Source organism: Chironomus tepperi, unplaced genomic scaffold (genome assembly GCF_022539635.2).
Source record: "Chironomus tepperi strain 1889 unplaced genomic scaffold, CSIRO-AGI_Ctep_v1 contig_217, whole genome shotgun sequence".
Taxonomy (NCBI): domain Eukaryota; kingdom Metazoa; phylum Arthropoda; class Insecta; order Diptera; family Chironomidae; genus Chironomus; species Chironomus tepperi.
In genome coordinates this window covers 1,166,113-1,185,270 of record NW_027226339.1, presented here as the reverse complement: position 1 = coordinate 1,185,270, position 19,158 = coordinate 1,166,113, and the positions used below count along the sequence as shown (strand labels likewise).

General features: G+C 29.6%; 5 protein-coding genes across 5 annotated transcripts; 2 read left to right on the top strand and 3 right to left on the bottom strand.

Annotated features, from left to right (window-relative positions):
* Window positions 1–1,140: 1,140 nt before the first annotated feature.
* LOC139090257 (uncharacterized) lies at window positions 1,141–4,023 on the top strand. Its single transcript, XM_070640003.1, has 2 exons — window positions 1,141–3,383; window positions 3,917–4,023. The coding sequence occupies exon 1, from the start codon at window positions 1,176–1,178 to the stop codon at window positions 3,078–3,080; it is 1,905 nt and encodes a 634-aa protein (XP_070496104.1). The 5' UTR covers window positions 1,141–1,175; the 3' UTR covers window positions 3,081–3,383; window positions 3,917–4,023.
* On the top strand, window positions 3,188–8,197 carry LOC139090341 (uncharacterized). The gene is made up of 6 exons (XM_070640106.1): window positions 3,188–3,383; window positions 3,917–4,071; window positions 4,777–5,022; window positions 6,926–7,126; window positions 7,303–7,436; window positions 7,997–8,197. Exons 1-6 carry the CDS (start codon window positions 3,188–3,190, stop codon window positions 8,151–8,153), a joined length of 1,089 nt encoding a protein of 362 aa, XP_070496207.1. The 3' UTR covers window positions 8,154–8,197.
* Window positions 8,198–9,773: 1,576 nt separating this feature from the next.
* On the bottom strand, window positions 9,774–13,866 carry LOC139090236 (transcriptional regulator ATRX homolog). The gene is made up of 4 exons (XM_070639979.1): window positions 13,734–13,866; window positions 10,627–12,619; window positions 10,345–10,536; window positions 9,774–10,110 (listed from the first exon to the last, which is right to left on the bottom strand). The coding sequence occupies exons 1-4, from the start codon at window positions 13,779–13,781 to the stop codon at window positions 9,929–9,931; spliced, it is 2,415 nt and encodes an 804-aa protein (XP_070496080.1). The 5' UTR covers window positions 13,782–13,866; the 3' UTR covers window positions 9,774–9,928.
* A 1,950-nt stretch (window positions 13,867–15,816) lies between these two features.
* On the bottom strand, window positions 15,817–16,956 carry LOC139090340 (probable DNA-directed RNA polymerase I subunit RPA43). The gene is made up of 2 exons (XM_070640104.1): window positions 16,734–16,956; window positions 15,817–16,385 (listed from the first exon to the last, which is right to left on the bottom strand). The coding sequence occupies exons 1-2, from the start codon at window positions 16,954–16,956 to the stop codon at window positions 15,817–15,819; spliced, it is 792 nt and encodes a 263-aa protein (XP_070496205.1).
* Window positions 16,957–16,964: 8 nt separating this feature from the next.
* On the bottom strand, window positions 16,965–19,074 carry LOC139090238 (CWF19-like protein 2 homolog). The gene is given in 2 exon segments (XM_070639983.1): window positions 16,965–18,557; window positions 18,559–19,074. Coding segments are annotated over 2 exon segments (1,800 nt in total). The 5' UTR covers window positions 18,846–19,074; the 3' UTR covers window positions 16,965–17,044.
* Window positions 19,075–19,158: the final 84 nt, after the last annotated feature.

The window sequence follows — 19,158 nt, the reverse complement described above, 5'->3', positions numbered from 1 at the left end:
ATTTTGCACAATGTAGTATGTAGGTCTTCTATTTACATTTTAAATTTCAAAAAGAACAAATAAACACTTTATTATTCTACGATCAAGTGCCATAAATTGATATTTTGTCACCTGATGTGTTCATGAAACCTTTTCGATTTGACCGTTAAAATTTTATTCTGTACAAAAATCTTTAAATATCCAAACTTCATTTCAAAATTGCATATTTTCCCATAAAAAATACAGTTTCCAGGATTCAAGATCAATAAAAAAAGTAATAAATTTCAAGACAATAGCTTCATGCTGTGTAGACGGTGCCCTTAATTACACAAAGACTTTTTATGGGTTATTTTAAGGACCTTTTGGGGAACCTTTTGTAAAAAGATGAGCAGTAATGAACGTGAAATGTTTTGTGTTCATAGATAAAAATTGTAAGTTGAGCAATTTTAGAGTTAAGGTTTGCATAATTAACTCGTCGTATTTCAACACCTTAACAATGTTTTATAGAAAAATGCTTAAATTCAGCATAAAAATTGTTAAAAATTAAAATATTGAATTTATTTGATTGCATAACTCGAACTTTGCAATGCTTACTGCATTTCTGGAAAATTTATGTTTATTTAGTCTCATTTTCAAATATCTAGTTACTAAATGTGTGATATGTGAGCCTAAAATACATAAACTTTTAAAGAAATTAGATCACATTCCATTAGGTATATGTTACTTGCTTGATATCCACTTCTATGTCGTTGGGTTATCGAGAGTCCCGAGCAGCACGGTAGTCGTCTTTGCTTCAGTGTCTGTACGTCAGCGAGTTGATCCCTAGTAGGACTAACTAGTAAATGTCTAATCTTTCCATTTATTTGCTAGCAATTTACCAGTAATTGTTACGCAATGTTTTTACTATCAAATCTCATTTGCCATTTGCTTGCCATTTACTAGCAATTTTCTGGTTCAAAAATTTCTGAAAAAAATGTAATTTTTTCATGGATACACATCATTGATACAGTAAAAAAAGTAATTTTTCCATGGATACACATCATTGATACAGTATCAAAAAATATTTTCAAAGAAGAAAACGCGGTCGAAAGAAATTAATTTTTTTAGTGTAATAAATCTAGATTAATTAAAATCGTGAGTGATAATTCAAATATTAAGTGATTGTGCATTGAATAATACAAATAAAGAAAGGTAATATGAAAAATTATAAAGTTTATAGTGAGTTGAAAAAAAAACAGAAAAAAAGAAGAGATAAAATATTCAAAAGAACTGAATTAAGCTTTAGTGATGCATATAGTGAAGTGAAAAATGCAAGTGCACAAGATTTTGAGGAAGAAGGCGAGATTAATAACAGATTGGACATCGATTTCATAATAGAACAAGAAGAAACGCAAAAATCATCCAATTTAAGAGATTCTTTGGTAGATTGGTCAATAAAAAATAAAATTAACAGATCAGCTGTAAGTAGTTTATTAAAAATATTGAATAAATATCATCCTGAGCTCCCATTAACATACAATACACTTTTAAACACACCCAAGACCTCTGATATAAAGACATTAGACTCCGGAGACTATTTGTATATCGGCTTAAAGCATAACCTTAATTTTATTCTTAATACACTTAATGAAATGCCTGACTACATAGAATTGGACATTTGTTTAGACGGTGCACCCATTTATGAAAACAGCAAAAATATTTGTTGTATGTGGCCTTTAATCGGTAAAATTTTTAACATAAATTCCAAACCATTTACAATTTCTCTTTTTACAGGCCAATCTAAGCCTAATGATATTAATTTTTTGTTAAAAGATTTTGTCTATGAATTCATCGATTTGTCTAAAAGTTATACTTTCAACAACATAATTATTCCACTAAAAATACGATCCATAATTCTTGACGCACCTGCAAGAAGCAGCGTATGTGGCATTAAGGGTCATGGAGGTTATTCATCTTGTCCAAAATGCTATGTACCAGGCTTTCGTTACGAGAATAAAACTATATTTTCTAATGATTCTGACTACGAAAAGCGAAATAATGAGAAGTTTAGAGCAAGAGATGACAAAGAACACCATAGTCATTACTCAATTTTGGAAAAAATTGTTGATTTGGATATGGTGGAAGATTTTCCTATAGATTACCTTCATTGCTGCTTGTTAGGAATCATGAGACGTATTTTAGATATATTTTTTGGTTTCAAGGGCTTTTATGATGCAAAAACCAAACACCGTATTAGTTTGAAAATCGCGATGTATGAAAATCAGCAGCCGTCTGATTTTCAAAGACGTTTAAGAGGGCTTGAGAAAATGAATCTGTGGAAAGGTAGTGAATTAAGAACATTCGCGTTGTTTGTTGGCCCAGTAGTACTTAAATCAGAGTTACAAAAAGAACACTTTGATCTTTTTATGTATTTTCATTTAATTTTAGTAATTTTAGTAGACAAAACTTTTTGCTTTAAGTTCAATGATTTAGCTCGCACTTTGATACAAAATTTTACTGAGAATTTTATTACTATATTTGGACAGAAATACATGACTTATAATTTTCACATTTTAAAACATTTGCCAGACGATGTACTTAAATATGGAGCTCTGGATAATTTCTCTTCTTTTCCTTTTGAGAATCATATAGGTATATTGAAAAGATCTGTTAAATCACCTGCAAAGCCGTTACAGCAAATTTACAAAAGATTAATGGAGAGAATGAATGAAGTTCCTGAGAAGATTTGCAACAAAAGAAAACAGAAATTGGACAAGCAAATTGATAATACAACTTTTTTGCGTTTAAATATAGATGATATAACGTTAGGATATAATGAAAAGGATAGTTTTGTTCAAGATATAGACGGCCGAATTGTTAAAATTGAAAAATTTGTTATTGAAGGAGAAACTGTTTATTTGCATGGAGTTGAATACGTCGAGAAAGCAAATATCTATGAACTACCATTTGAATCTTCAGACGTTCATGAATTCAAAATCAAGAATCAAAATTTTGTGCCTTGCAAGATTAATTTAAATGTCCTTTATCGAAAATTTTACAGATTTTCCATTAATGAGGATTTTTCTTTATTGTTTCCAATGACTCCAATCTCAAAACTATAGATTTTCATCCTAATAGCTTAATTCATTTGCTTTTTTTTAATATTTTATTTTCTTTATTATAGATATAAAACTGCCTTTAATATTTTTTTTTCTTTTTCATTTTAGGTATGTACAAAATTGTCGAATTTTTAGAGGAAAACAATGCGTGCGAAATAGTTCAGTCAAGATGGATGCTGGGTGACGATGCTGTTTATTTTCCTCCATTGGCTAAATACAATGGATATATCAAAAATATCAAAACTGATATGAAAGTCATAAAAAATTGGAGCATATTTAAAGCAAAAATCTTAATCGATAATGTTGGTAAGCCAAACCTTTTCTCCATCTCTTTTTTTCTGTTTTTACTATATATATATTTTAAATAACTATAAAATCAAATAAATATTTTGGTAAATGCGAAAATCTAAAAAAATATATGGACTATTGATACATAATTTCTACTTTAATTTTTGACAATTTTGAAAATAATTTTTACTAAAATTAAAAAGTATAATAATTTCGAAAATCTGGTTTTAGAAATATTATTATTTCTTTTTTGAATAATTTTCCGAGACAAAGATATTAATTAATTTGAAAAATACGTTAGATGTAATATTTTCAAACATTTGCGATGATTTTTAATGCATTTTCCTTAAGGAAATATTTCTATAAATTGGATTGCTTAAATTGTCATAAATAGGGTAAAAAATATTGAAATTTGGACAAAAATACTGAAATTTGGACAATAATATAGTCATAACTATTAAGAGCATAAATCAAAAATTAATTTTATATTACATCATTACTTGAACCCAATTTTAATTTTATTTTTTTTTTACATTTTTATTTCTTCTTAGAAACATTTGATGCAGCTAAGGAAGCCTCCAAATTTTACTCCGAATATGGAAATAGTGAATATGAAGAACATTTAAAAGAAATGAAAAAACTGAAACGAAAACACCCCATCAACTTTAATAAATATGGTGATTTAGATCTTCGAAACCAAGTTAAAGTAAGCAAATTGGCGAAATTAAAAAAAAAATACATTTGAAAATATCAACGACTTAAAATTTGATTTAATATTTTCAAAAATACGAATTATTTATACGAATTTCAAAAATACGCAAACTCATTTTTGCGAAATTCTAATTTTTTCGAATTTTCATTTTGTAGAACCTCTTGGAAAAAATTTAGAATCATCAAAATAAAATTGATTTTAAGAAAATATCATTCATTTTATGTAAAACGGTTTCTAAAAATTCGAAAATTTTTTCAAATAACCCTACGAAAAAAAGAAAATTGAAAAAATTAGTATTTGAATTTTTGAAATTCGTTATTTTAATATGGACTCAGGTTTTCACAATAATATTTTTTTTAAATAACATCTCAAGAAGGGGCACATATATACCTATTTTTCGAGACTATAAAGGGCGTAATTTACTTAATACAAAATTTACTGAATTTTCATTTAAATGAATCTAATTTTTCCTCTGAAATATTGAAAAAAAGCTTTGGCATAGACAAGAATCTTCTTATACCGTTTATGTCATAATTTAATTTGAATATTCTATCAAATTTCTTTGCTTTCTTATTGAATGTAAAATCTGAAATATTTTAGCTTTCTACCTCTATTTCTATTTTTTTAGTCTAAAGCACTATCTTTAAAAATCAAATCTAATGATATATTTTTTTTATTTGTATTATTATTTTTTTTTAGAAACTTAAGAATACGGATCAAGTGAACGACAATAACTTAGCAACTGTATCATTGCCATCAACTTGTCCCCTGTCACCAACTGTTCAATTACCAACAACATTTTCATCAGGGTCTATTCCATCACATGTTTCATCTGCACATTCGTTACCGATTGAATCAAAATTGACGGATAATGTCAATAATAGTGTTTCAAATGAAGTTTTGTTGGAATACGCTCCAAATGATGCATCAACTACAATGATCCTGGTATATAATTTTAGATTTTTTTGAGTAGATTTTGGTAGATTTAAAAACACGTTAAAATATAAACACGTTATTTGCTTTACTTTTACTTTTTCAAATATGTTTTACATACAGTAAGAATATTTAACTAAAGTAAGATGAAAAAGTATGGTAAATAACGTTTTGCAAATTTATTGACACAAAGAAAGTGTGTATGTTTAACGGGTTTTTGGAAATTTGAAGAAAATATAAAATTTGAGTATCTATTAAAATAACGAATTTTAAAAATTCGAAACTTCATTTTTACGAACACTTCATTTTTTCAACCGTATCATTTTTTCGAAAAATTCTTCATGCAAATCTCTTGTAATTTTCAAATTTTAAAAAACCGTTGATTTTTTTCAAGCATTTATACATCAAGTTTCTAATGTTTTCTACAATAAAACTGTTTATTCACATTAAAAACAATTAAATTAGCATAGTTCTTCAATATAAGTAGAAAACTTAGCTGTAAAATATATGTTTAAGAAAATTAAAATGCTTGAAAAAATTAACGGCTTTTTAAAATTTGAAAATTATAAGAGATTTGCATGAAGAATTTTTCAAAAAAATGATACGGTTGAAAAAATGTAGTGTTCGTAAAAATGAAGTTCCGAATTTTTAAAATTCGTTATTTTAATAGGGACTCATAAAATTTGTATGAGGAAAAAAATTCCATCTGATGTCTTCTTTTTGCTTATACATATATAATTCTTGTTCCATTTTAACGTTGTACATTTGAGGGCCTGCAAGTAGAAATGAGATGTAAGCATTTTGGCTTCTTTGAGCTATATTTCTTATATCTTACATTATTAATATAACATATAATATATTTTCGGAAAGGTCTTAAGAATGTGATGAAAACCATACTTTTTAAGTGGAACTTTTCATTCAGTTCCAACTATGCAGAAAATATTCTTTTGAGGTTTTTAGATGCACAAAGCAACGAATTAAAACGCAATGTAAAGAAATTTTGTAATTAACTCTGGAGTTCTGAAATATCAATTTTTCAACTCTGTCTACTTTTATATGGGGTTTTCACAAAAACAGCCATAACTTTTCACTGGAAGCATATTTTCTAATGATTTAAACATCGTTTGATAGCTATTTTTAAGCATAATTTTGTTAGCATAAAACATTTTTGGTTGCATAAAATTTAAATTTTTAAAAACCGTTAAACTACTTTTCATGTTTTACACTGAAAATTATCCTAAAATTCATTTTTCTTGAATTTTGACTGCTGAAACAAGTCTATAGATTTATTATGAGTATAAGAGTATTTAAAACTTATCTTAAAAGTCAAAAATCATGAAAAATGAATTTTAGGATAATTTTCAGTGTAAAACATGAAAAAGTGGTTTAACGGTTTTTAAAAATTTAAATTTTATGCAACCAAAAATGTTTTATGCTAACAAAATTATGCTTAAAAATAGCTATCAAACGATGTTTAAATCATTAGAAAATATGCTTCCAGTGAAAAGTTGTGGCTGTTTTTGTGAAAACCCCATATAAAAGTAGACAGAGTTAAAAAATTGATATTTCAGAACTCCAGAGTTAATTACAAAATTTCTTTACATTGCGTTTTAATTCGTTGCTTTGTGCATCTAAAAACCTCAAAAGAATATTTTTTGCATGTTGGAACTGAATTAAAAGTTCCACTGAAAAAGTATGGTTTTCATCACATCCAACCCTGGATGTTATGTAAAACTATAGTTAATTTTTTTGGATATGTAGTACAACTTAAGACCTTTCTGAAAATATATAATATGTCGTTTTAATAATGTAAGATATTTCTTTTCTACTTGCAGGCCCTCAAATGAATTTTCGTATTTTTGAAATTCGTTAATTTGACACTAACTCGATTTTTTTTTAATTTATTAAAAAACAGGAGATAGAAAAGATGCTACAAAGGATGAAGACAGAGATAATAGAAGAATTAAAACGTGAAATTAAAATTCAAGTCTTATCGGCTCTATCATCAGGACGTACCAATGGAAGAGATTTATCGTCATTTGAAAAGATAAAGTCGAAAATCGATTTTCAAGAATTTGTTGAGAAATTAAATGACACTACAACTAAAAATAACATGGTAAGTATAAATATTTGTAGGATAAAAATATATTTTTTTGCGCGTAAAAATTGGAAACTCGAAATTACTCAAAAAAAAATTTCTCTAATCGAGACTCCCTAGAAGTTGAAAACTACTTTTTTTACATGTTTTGTTTTTAAAATTTTTATTTTTAATAAATATTATTTTTATTTTAGGCTTCGATGTTAAAATTACTTCATGACTCCTCAGGCTGTTACAAGTCAGCAAATGGAAGAATCGCAACAATTATGACATATTTATTTTCTAATGAATTCATAAAAAAGGAATTAGCTTGGGGATCGATGAATGGGTGAGTTTAATATATATTATAAAAAATTCTTTAGCACACCATTAGGAAAAATTTCAAATCAAATTTCCAGTTAGTAATAATGCATAATAGTTTTTTTTTTCATAAAATTTAATTGACTTTTTTTGATTTATTTAAGAATTTTATTTCTAATCAAAAAAAAAAAAAAAATAATAAAAATTGAATGAGATAAAGTAAAATTTTCAAAAATAGTACGTGAGCTGTGTTAAAGTGATTTTTAAAAGGAACAAAATGTTTGCTGGAAATGTTTTATGAAAAAAAAAACTCTGAAGTTTGTGACTTGTATGAATTAAGAGAAAATTGAGAATTATTCTTTCGACGAGGACCATTTTTTTTATATTTTTCTGCTTAGTCGAAAAGAAAATTTCTTTTGTTTAAGCCCTAGCGGACGAAAACCATTAAAACTAGTCAATGTCTAGTGAATGTCCAGTGAATGACTAGTTATAACGTTTTTTGTCCATTTGGGAAGTTCTTCCACACAACAATTATTATTATGATATTATTAAAGCTATTATATTTTCTTTTTTCTTTTTTTTTTATAGCCGCCCTAGTGACAGAATTTGTCTTATAAATTATCCAATCTTCTTTGAAATGATTGTTGAATCTTTTAAAGGTTCTGATGGAAACCTATCCTGTACAGTCGAAGTTATTAGATCAGCATTCCAGATATTTTTCAAACACAAAGCAAAAAAATTGTAATGTGATGATTAATCAATTAAATCATGAATCTTAAGCTAAATCAAATAAAATGTTCCTAATATATTAAAAATTTTAAATAATTGTTAATTTTATTTCAAATTTTTTTCAGTTGGCAACGGATTTTCAAAATTTAAATCAGCTTTCCATTTATATATGAAGAAATTGCTAGTAAATGGCAAGCAAATTGCTAGTAAATGGCAAGCAAATTGCTAGTAAATGGCAAGCAAATTGCTAGTAAATGGCAAGCAAATTGCTAGTAAATGGCAAGCAAATTGCTAGTAAATGGCAAGCAAATTGCTAGTAAATGGCAAGCAAATTGCTAGTAAATGGTTAGCAAATTGCTAATAAATGGCTAGTAAATGGCAAGCAAATGGCTAGCAACTTACTAGTAAAATTACTAGCCATTTGGCAAGTGCCAAAGTGGGACTTTGTCGACTCTTTGGACAGTCCTTTTTGCTAGCAAATGGCAAGTGGCTAGTAAAGAATTACTAGCAAATTACTAACAAATTACTAGCAAATTCCTACTAGGGGATGGGAAGGCGTGAGGGTACTACCAACGGATGTGCTACCTGATAATGAATAATATTGCAATAGCTGTTGTTTAAGCAACTCCCCTAATTAAAATTAATTAATGAATGGTCAAATTTTTTAATTTGACCTGCTTTAATTACTGTTACTGCGTACCTACATACAATAGAAAAAATATTCTGAGTCGAATGTTTTAAAGCAGTATTGATCAAACAAGCTTCTATTGGTGTGAATATGATAATTTATGATATTGTATAAATAAGACTCAAAAACATGGTGATCCTCTTTACTTTTAGTTGTTATTCACTTTTCAAGTAACACGTTTTGGAAAGGGAGGTTAAGGAAAAATCGATTTTTCGCGGTACGTGATAAGTGAACGGAACCCAATTTAACAGGTTGTCCTCTTTACTTATTTACTTCCTTGGCTGAGGCGCACGAGGGCCCATTGCCGCGCGTAGGAAATGTCTGAAGACAGCTCTATCCTTGGAAACCTTCTGCCAGTTCGGGATATTAAGGACTCTAGCGTCCTACTACTGCTTTCTATGTTACTAAAACGGAAATTAGGTAAATGTAGAAGCTATCGATCTGACTCTATGGCTGACCAAACGTCAAGTGCTTCATCTTTTCGTAGAACTTCCTGTTTTCACTAAAAACACAGATGGTGCCCGAAGCTGTGCTGGAATAAGTACTTTAAAACATAGATTTACAGTCTATTAAACTCCTCGCTTGTAGGTTAGCAGCAACCTGCTATATTCGAAGTTAAACTGTACATATGTAGAAGATTAGAAAAGGGTAAAATACAAACTATACCTGCATCAAACCCTTTACTACATATTACATAATCATAAAATTCTTGGACCATAAAAATATATGTTTCTTGAATTATAACATACTAATAAACTATAGGCACCTCTGTAAAGTCAAGGGTGAGTAACTTATAAATTCATGAACACATTCTACCCCCTTGGATAAAGTGAAACTGCACTATTATGATTTCATCGAGGGTGCAACATTGTGATACATAAGATGCATGATTCAACTGTTCACTGTAAATAAATAAATAAATAAGAATATAAAAAGTCGGTAGGACTTAATTACAAATTTTATTCTATTATATGTACACAATTTTACAACTAATAAGCGTTTTAGACTGAAATATGGCACATCTTAGTATTGAGCCGCACACGGTTTACTGTTCAAGACATTTGGAAAAAAATTCGGGAACACTCAGGTTCACTTCCACTGATCTACATTGCACTTATTTTTAAAATTCCTTCAGCATTTCTCAGCACTTCCAAATCTCCATTATACTTCGTAACTTGAAGATCTCCTCTTGACTTTATCCTCATGTGTTTGTACTGATTAGTTTCACGAACACAGACATAATGGAGCGCTCTTGGATGTTGTTGGAGGTGTGATCGCATTTCAACTGTGGGAAAATAAGGAGAATAAGAATTATTAGTTTTGGGTTCTGTGTGTTTTTCAAGTTCTAAGAAGGCAGATTTGCTGTATACAAATATAAAGGATCAGACATTGCCGTAAAAAATCCGATTTTTTATGATTTTCACAAAATCCAAGTAGACTTTGTACTCTAAACTTAAATGAACGGTACGGGATAAGTTGCACACCCCTGATTCTAAGTAATACCAAAAGATACACTTACTTCGACTATTCGATCCAAAAGGTTTTGTACTTTCGCAGTCCAAGCATTGATATTTTCCGATTCTATTGTTTGTAAAGTCGGCGTTCATTTTGTTAACCTGTTCTTCAGCCTTATCCTTCTCTTCTGCGAGCTGATGACTCGATTTTAAATGCTTGACATAGTCTTCTGGAATGATGAATTCTTCAAAACATACTGTAAATGGAAGCAAAGGAAGAAATATTAATTTTGTGGTCTAAAGTTTCAGTTTTGTAAAAAAATCTATAAATTGACATGCTAACTCACATTCACAAGTTAGATGTTCCTTGATGTCTTTAACTTTCTTCATTGATTTACACTCCTCAATCTTTTCATCTCTAGGGAAAACGTTTGGACACTCAAGGATTTTATGATTCTTTGAGTCCTTGATGTGGTAATGCACTTGATGATCAAATACACTTTGCTGCTCAGCAGCTCGATAAAAGCATAAGTTACACTGATAAATGCAATTGTAATGGACGTGCTTGTAGTGCTCAATAAGGTCTATTGGACATGATGATTTGTCCAAACAGTACGGACAATTCAGGAAATAATCTTTGATTGAGCAGTTCTCTTCCATATGAATGTTAAGGTGATCTAAGAAATTTTCATAGCTGATTGTCGTATAACAGCAGTTAATTCCCATGCATTTAAATAATGAGAACAAGGAACTTTTGGACATCATTAAATTCAGTGTTTCTTTGTCCTTAAATCCATGATTTTTATTTTGACTAGCTATCCACTTGTTTATTAGTGACATATCTGCCAATTTCTTTGATTTTAAGGAATCTACATTTATTGAAATCTCAGAATTCTGTGGAATTACCTTAAAGTATTCCTTAGAATCTTCACTTAGTTCTTGTTTTATTTTAATTGGTAAATTGTCTTTTGAGCAATGGGGTTGTGGCTCAGATTTGATTTGATTTATCCTTAAACTTGGTTTAGAATCAGGTAAGTATTGAGGTAATGCAGGTGTTGAGAAGACACTGACTGGTTTTGTGAGAATTTCTTCATCATCAATAGCTTCAGTCTTAATAGGTCTCATTGTGAAAGATTCATTAGGAAGAAGAAGACTATGCTCCATTTCATGCATAGGAATTTCTGTCTTCGGGATAAGTTTTGGTTCATTTCCAACTTTTTGTTCTTCCTTACTTGAATTCTTACAATAACTATCCTTTTCAAAAGGAAGTTCTGCTAAATGACTGTAATCTGCTATTTTCCGGCACTTCATTACATTGTCTTTTGGATCAATAAAGTATTTAAATTCACATTTTCGGATCCAATTTCCATTAACGCAATGGAAATCAAAAGGTTCTCCAAGCATTGCAAACTCTTTCATTACTGCTTCTTCATCGAATACTAAGCTATCATTGCAAGAAGACTTTGAATTATTTAAGTCAGTCGATTCTCTACTGCTTAAAATAGTTTCAACCATTTTCTTAGTCTCGTCTCTAAGTTGATCAAACATTTCCTTAAACAACTTCTTGTTTTCCTCTTTCATGTTTTTAATTGCTTGACTGATCAACCCTTTCTGACTCATGCTCTTACTTTTTCGTTCCTTACTGTCTTTTTTCGTCTCATCTGAAGATTTTCTTCGTTTTGAATGCGACGAAGATGATTTATCCAAAGATTTACTGCGTTTTGAGGATGAAGAAGATTTTTCCGATTTGGGTGTTGAAGATGACGACTTGTGTGACGATGAAGACTGGTTTAATGAATCGTCTTTAGATTTTGATGGTGATTTGTGTTTTTTTGATGATGATGATGTCTGGTCCGAGGAATTTTCTTTAGATTTTTCCGAAGGTTTCTGTTTTGATTCCGATTCAGTTTTTTGAATTGATGAAGATTTCTCTGAAGACTTGGATTTGGATGACGATGAGCAATTTTCTTTAGATATTGAATCATTTTTATCTGATGATTTGTTCTTTAAGTCAGAATTCTGTTCCGATTTTTGACTTGACGAACTTTTCTTGGATGTTGAATGTTTTTCTTTTGTTTTGTGTTTTGACGAACTAGATGATGATTTTTTTGGAATTTCCTGATCTTCGGCTCCAAAAAGTTCAGCAATAATCTTATCTTTTTTAGAAGATTTATGTTTAGAACTTGATAAACTCATTTCTGATGATTTTTTCCGCTTAGATGATGATGACGAATGATCTGAAGATTTTCGTTTTGAGGAAGAATCTATGCCCTTGTCTTTGTCATTGTAGACGATTTCCATTTTTTCGTCGTCAATCTTAAGGATTATTTTTCGATTTTTCTGATTAATATTGAAAATAAGAGAAAATTACATTAATTTTTTACAAATTTTAAATTTAAATCAAAAATGAAATCTAAATCAATTAAATTCTACAAATTCTATGAATAGATTAGAAGTTATTTAATACTTTACACATGATACATTTAAAAGATTAAACAAAATCCTATATGATTAAATATGTTGACATAATGTTTGTTAATTTACAAATAAATTTAATTAATTCTTAGTAATATTAAAATTTGTCTGTTAGGTCAAAGCTTAATTTCGTTAATTAAGAAACAAGTGATAACTCACTTACTTTAAATAATTCTTAAAAGAAGCGTGAAAAATGTGTTATTTCTTATCTATGCTAATTTACTCATTGAGAATTACAAATAATGATGATTAATTCACTTGCTGTGAACTTATGTCACTGCGCGATTTATGAAAAAAAAAAAACTAATCGTATGTATTAAGTTTGCTGCAATTCAAGATCAATATCTCCTATTAAATCGCTATTAAAATATAAGCTTTAATTTGTTAGAATAAATATGATGAAATCTAAAGTAATAATGGATAAATTAAAATATTTAACAAAATGCATCCTAATGCATCCAAAATATTATAAAAATTTATTTCCTTATGGATTATTTTTTTTTTTTTGAATTTTTAATTCGAAGCTAATTATAGCTACATTTATTTATTTTTTTTTTTTCAAAATTAACTGCAAATTAATTGCAAATTAATTTTAGAATTTAAATTGATTTTTTCAATATCAAAGCTCAAACAATATCATAAAAATTATATAAATTGAGATTTTTGCGTTTTTTGCATACGAAAATTCTAAAAATCACAATTTTTATGATTTTTAATTTGAAAAACAATTTAAAAATCACATTTTTCCTAATTTTAAATTTCAATTTTAACTCGAAATCAATATTTTGCATATTTAAATAATTTCTCATACACAATACACTAAATGCACTATACTAAACTATCAAAACCTTGTTCTTGTTAAAATTGTCTATATCTTGTTAAAATTTACACAAATTAATAATAATTTTTATCACACTCAAAAAATCTATTTTATTTAAATTCAATCAAAAATTAAGAAGCACTCTTTTTAAATAGTTACCGTTTCTTCTCCTTTCATCCTTACTAATGAGTCACAATTGAGTTCCATAAAGTTATTATATTTGATATGATTTTCACTTCATTCAACTCTTGAAAACATTTTGATTTTAAAAATTTTCATTTAAAACTTTGAAATTCATTTCTGGATCATTTGCTGATTAATATGTCCATTATCACTTATAAGAATTCAAAAGAAACTCTTATTTACAACACAATATTGATTTGAGAAATGTTTAAAGGATTTTTTTTTCAATAATATAGATGATCAGTCTTGTATCGTCAAGTGCCAACAACAAACTAATGCCAATTCTTCTCAATCCTGTAAATTTTATACATTCTCACAAACACATGCACTAGAATGAGAGTAGAGAAAAACAGATTAGATTCTCAAAAAGTCTTTCTTCACTGAAGGAATTTGCCGAAGTGCAACAATGTTGCTGACGATCAAAGCGATTTATATTTATTTTATACAAGATCGTGCTTGTTAGGTTTTTATTGGTTTTGTGCAATATTATGTTTGAAAACTGAGTTTTCGGACTCAATTTTGTGTCGAGCTGAAGAAAAAAATTAAAAATCAAATTAATTTTTATGTTTTTATGCAGTCAATAAGTCAGAAATTGTTCTTTTTCACACATTCTTTTGTGAATTTTGTTGCAAAACTGTGAAAATAAAGACATTATAGATTTTTATTTAATAAAAAGTATTATTCAATCATCGTTGGCGATTTTTTGTTGTATTTTTTCCGTGATTCTGCTGTTCTTTTCTCAATTGTTGCTGTGTTCCTACAAAGTTCAAAATGTCTCGATTTTCCATGAAGTTGAGAATTTAATACAAATTGTGAAACTTTGGAAAAATTTTGATTTTTTTTTTGAAGATCAGGATTCAAGACCAGGACTGAAAATATTTTTTCTTCGAAATTTCAATTACTTTTTGGATTTGTTTTTGCAATTTAATAACGCAATTTAACTAGTTCTTTAAATATTAATACACTAAATATTCCAAAAAAAAACTTTTCCATCCGTCGATGACTCTTACATATTTTTGCAAATGTCTATCTTAATCTTCCATATCTTCTTTTGTTTTTGTTAATTTTAAAGTCCATTCTATCAATTTTTCATTCGTAAGGTAATGTTGTTGCTGTTTTTTTAATTTATTCGCATTCCATAAAAAGTGAATAAAAATCTGAAAAATATTTGTAAAATGAAATGAATTTTTCAATAAGATGACATGAGAAGAGTATTTCTTGCATTTATTATCATTTTGTGTAGCAGTGGGGCAATATTGGTCTGATTCTATCTGATTAATCAAAAGAATCTGTGAAAAAATATTCAAATGTTAATGATCTTGAGAGATATCTTTAAGATTTGGAAGTAAACCAAAGATATTTTAGTAAAAAATTGACATGACTCAACTGCAAGACCAAATTTCAAATTTTATGACTAGAATTTATTCCCAACAATAAAAATTGTTTATACGTTTTGTTTTCTTTTGCAAATTGCGTGCAGCACGAACATCTTAAAATAATCTCCGATGAATCCTTAAAATATTTATAAAGGATTGGATTTTATTGCTGTTATAAACATGCCAAACATTTGTATGCAATCGGTTTCCAAAAACTAATGATTCTTAAAAGAATATGTTCCGCAATACTTAGTTGAGGATGTTTTTGCTGCAAGATTTTGAAGTTGTTCTTACTGTTTATCTTACTTTACAAAAGGAATCAAAGAGTTCATTCATATTAAGAATTCATTTTGTCGTGAAAGACTCAAGCCCGTACAGTAAGTCTAGGTAATTTTCATGTTTTTCTTTAAAAAAAGAACTAAGACTTCCTGGTCTTTGTTTCGATATTTGTCAAGACTTCGAAGAACTTCCTTGTTGTCTATGTCTCGCGCGAGACTTCAGGTAACCTTAGTACCGACTACGTTGTGCTGCTCGGAAAGTAGTTTACTGCTAACTTCCGCAATTTGCATCATTTGCACATTTGAAACAACAATTCTAAAACTAGACCATATGGCATTTCCAATTCTACTTTATTAGGTTTAAACACAAAGAATCTTTAAAATAACATAAGCATATGCAGCATGTTAATCTTGAACTAAATTCGGATTTGAAATGACAATCTTCTTTTGATGATCATAAATCCCTAAATGATAATTACAGACCGGACAGAAAAGATTTTCATACTTAGGCGTCGGAAGGTAGCACGGAGAGAAGCAAAGTGGCCAACAAGTCATGAGAAATGATGAAACGATTGATGAATCTGTAACATGTTGACGCTGAGTCTTGACTGTCGGTCTTTTATATGCAGAACAACGCGGGCAGTTGATTTTTTCATCACCAATTGGCCTCCATCGTTCAATTGATGTTTTATAGAACTTCTTTGGATTTCTTTTGTCTTTTTTCAGCAATTTTTGTCTTTCATTGCTTACTTCTTCATGTTCATTCAATCTAGTCCGAGAACTCTCTGGTATCATTTTCGGTCTATCTTTTCTACTCGTGTTTGGTTTCTCGTGCGGTATTTCTTTTCTGTCCTGTGAAGATTTCTTTAGATTGTCTTTCGTTTCGTCCGCAAAGCTCTCATATGAACCACTTCCATTTGATAACCGTGTGCTATTCTGGTTGTATAAATGCGATAGATATTCATGCTGACTACCTAAATTGGAATGGAAACAATTTATTTGGATCAGCATCAATGTTCACTTATACTATTTAAATATTCTGCCTCGTGGTAAATGAACGAATCCTTAGAACAGGGAACAACCTGTGTGCCGCGGTCATGAACCGCATGCGATGTGCGGTTGTTGATTACCAACAAAATGTGCCGTGGCACAATAAGGTTGCCAACCACTGTCTTAGATAAGCAAATTTTACCAAGGAACTAGTTATGCTGTAAAAATAAATGCGGTAGATCAATGATAAGCACCCAATCACATTTACTCAGTAATCATAGTTTTTTCACAAAATTAGATAGTTGTTCATTTCAAAACCTAATAAAAATTACCAGAAGCCATTTCTAACTGATCAGTTTGAACACTCTTGTCAATAACCTTTTTCAAACCTTCTTCGTTCACATCAAATGATGATTCAGTCTCTTTATTGACAGTTTGCTTAGATTTCCTTTTAAATGGATGTTCAATTTTCATATGCTCAATTAAATCAACTGGATTACTTTGTGAGTATGTTAATTCCTTCTGACAAATTAGACATTTAACAACTAAAACCATAACTGCAATTCATTTTAATAAAATTTAATTTTTATTAATTTCTAAACAAAAGATTTTTCGGGTATTTTGACAAATTTTGCAAAGTTTACTATGATTTTAAATTCTCAAAGACACTTTTGAGTAGATTGCTGAAATATTTAACATTTTTTGCTGGATCATATTCCTTTCGTGGCTTCCTGAACTTCCTTACATCGACATTGAGCATGCCGCCAATAATTTCTTGAGCGAAATTCGATGGGAAGGCTTCTTGATCTTCAATTACATGAGCCATTCCTGAGCTACCAAAATCGATCCAAAAGTATGGCATTCCTCTAGGTATTGATGATCGAATGTTCTTATCGCCTTTTATGTCTATTAATTTCTTATTCATTGTCAATTGTTCAGATTCTTGAATAGCCTTTTTGAAGTAAAATTGAATCATTTCAAAGTCTCTACTGGACATCATTTGCACTTCCATGTGAGGTCTTCTATGTAGATACTTTACAGTCTCGAAAAATACAACATCTTCCTTCTTATCGAAAAAGAATCGAGTTAATGCCTTCTTATAATTTCTAAACTCTTCCCAGACTTCTTCATCGATCATCGTCGTACATGGGATATGCTGAATAGGTGAAATAATTAAGTGATGGTTAACTAATCTCTCGTGGTAAGGAATGGCTACATAAATATATTTTCCAACATGAACAATAAGATCCTTGTTCATCTTAGGAGAATCAAAGCATTTGTAACAGGATTCCAACACTTTCTCAAGTCTCTTTGCTTCCCTAATAGCTTCATCTCGTTCATCAGATGTAGACTGCTTATCCTTACGAATTGTGTCTGAGAATATATCAGCCATATCCATTTGTTGTGAATCTTTAACTTTGCTGATTGCTTTTGCAAATTCAAGGTCTTGATCTCTGCCGTCTGAATACTTTTCACGTTCAAATAGTGTCTTAATGTCATATTTGTCATCATCAGGATAATATCGAGTCCTCTCACCACCCTCATGTGTCTCAACTCGTTTCTTCTTCTGCTTTTTGTCCGTATGTCGAGTATCTCTTACGTCATTTTGCTTTATTGGTCTATTCATTCCAGAGGAAGTTGGTAATGACAGCACAACCTTATTATCATCATCAACTTGACGTGGTCTACTTCCTTTGGGATTATTTTTCCGATATTCTTTTGCCTTTTCAAGTTTTTCTTTTAATTCTGCTGCAAGTTTTGTCTTACCCATCATTTCAGCCTTCAGCATTTTAGCTCCAATACTGTTCATTTGTTCGTCTGTTAAGAAATCTGATGGAGTAAGTAATGGCTTTTCTGTCATTTCTGTAGGTCGGTCAGGTTTCAAATGAACTGGTGGTGGTGATGGTGATGGTGATCTTGATCTTGATCGTGACCTTGATCGCGATCTTTTCCGGATATCTGGCTGCTGATTTTTCTTCCAGTTTTGCTTAACAGGTTGCATGTTTTTAGAGCTTCTCGAATAGTAATCATCGTCATCATCATCTTTTGGTCTTTGAAATGATGGAAGTCCTCCTTCGCCGGTTTTGAAATATGGATTTAGCTCCCTACTACTTGTTGCTGGATCATATACATCGAGTTTCTTTTTTTCTGGATCAACTTTTTCGCTGCTTTTTCCTCGTAAATGTTGGTATGAAAAAGTTATCAGCTGACATCCAGTCTTCACGTTTTGACGGTATTTCAGGAGATTTCTTCTTTTCATCCACATTTTTGACAACCCACTCATCATTGGAGGAATTACCTGACGAACTTGAATGTCTCTTACTTTTCTTGTGCTTAGATTTCTTGGATTTCTTCTTATGTTTTTTGTGCTTCTTGATTTTTTCTTCCGGCTCTGAAGAATTCGATGAATCGCTGGAGTATTCTCTTTTCTTTGATTTACCCATGTTGATCAGGTTGCTAAGTGAATAATTAGAATAGTTTACTGAATATTTTATACTCTATTATTACAGGTAATTTTTCGATTCTTAATAAACTTAATTCCCGTAATTTTGATTTCAATGTTTTCACTTAAATCTCAATGTTTTTGTTTTGTTTTGATACAAACCCGAACGGCACACATTGAAATGTTACCACATACAGACAAAGTGGCAGTAAAACTAGAACCTCTTAAAACCAAGTGGCAGCAAATTGGAAAATTAATTGTTTTTACCAAATGGCTACCACTTAATTATAAGTATACTGCCACTTTGTCACTAT

Excerpts from the sequence above, each read along its gene's own strand:
- LOC139090257 (XM_070640003.1), top strand. The coding sequence starts at position 1,176 with ATGAAAAATTATAAAGTTTATAGTGAGTTGAAAAAAAAACAGAAAAAA.
- LOC139090341 (XM_070640106.1), top strand. The coding sequence starts at position 3,188 with ATGTACAAAATTGTCGAATTTTTAGAGGAAAACAATGCGTGCGAAATA. Across the intron at positions 3,384-3,916 it reads AATCTTAATCGATAATGTTG|AAACATTTGATGCAGCTAAG; the intron begins GTAAGCCAAACC and ends ATTTCTTCTTAG. Across the intron at positions 7,437-7,996 it reads GCTTGGGGATCGATGAATGG|CCGCCCTAGTGACAGAATTT; the intron begins GTGAGTTTAATA and ends TTTTTTTTATAG.
- LOC139090236 (XM_070639979.1), bottom strand. The coding sequence starts at position 13,781 with ATGGAACTCAATTGTGACTCATTAGTAAGGATGAAAGGAGAAGAAACG. Across the intron at positions 12,620-13,733 it reads GGATGAAAGGAGAAGAAACG|AAAAATCGAAAAATAATCCT; the intron begins GTAACTATTTAA and ends AATATTAATCAG. Across the intron at positions 10,537-10,626 it reads GGAACATCTAACTTGTGAAT|TATGTTTTGAAGAATTCATC; the intron begins GTGAGTTAGCAT and ends TTCCATTTACAG.
- LOC139090340 (XM_070640104.1), bottom strand. The coding sequence starts at position 16,956 with ATGGTTTTAGTTGTTAAATGTCTAATTTGTCAGAAGGAATTAACATAC. Across the intron at positions 16,386-16,733 it reads TCAGTTAGAAATGGCTTCTG|GTAGTCAGCATGAATATCTA; the intron begins GTAATTTTTATT and ends ATTCCAATTTAG.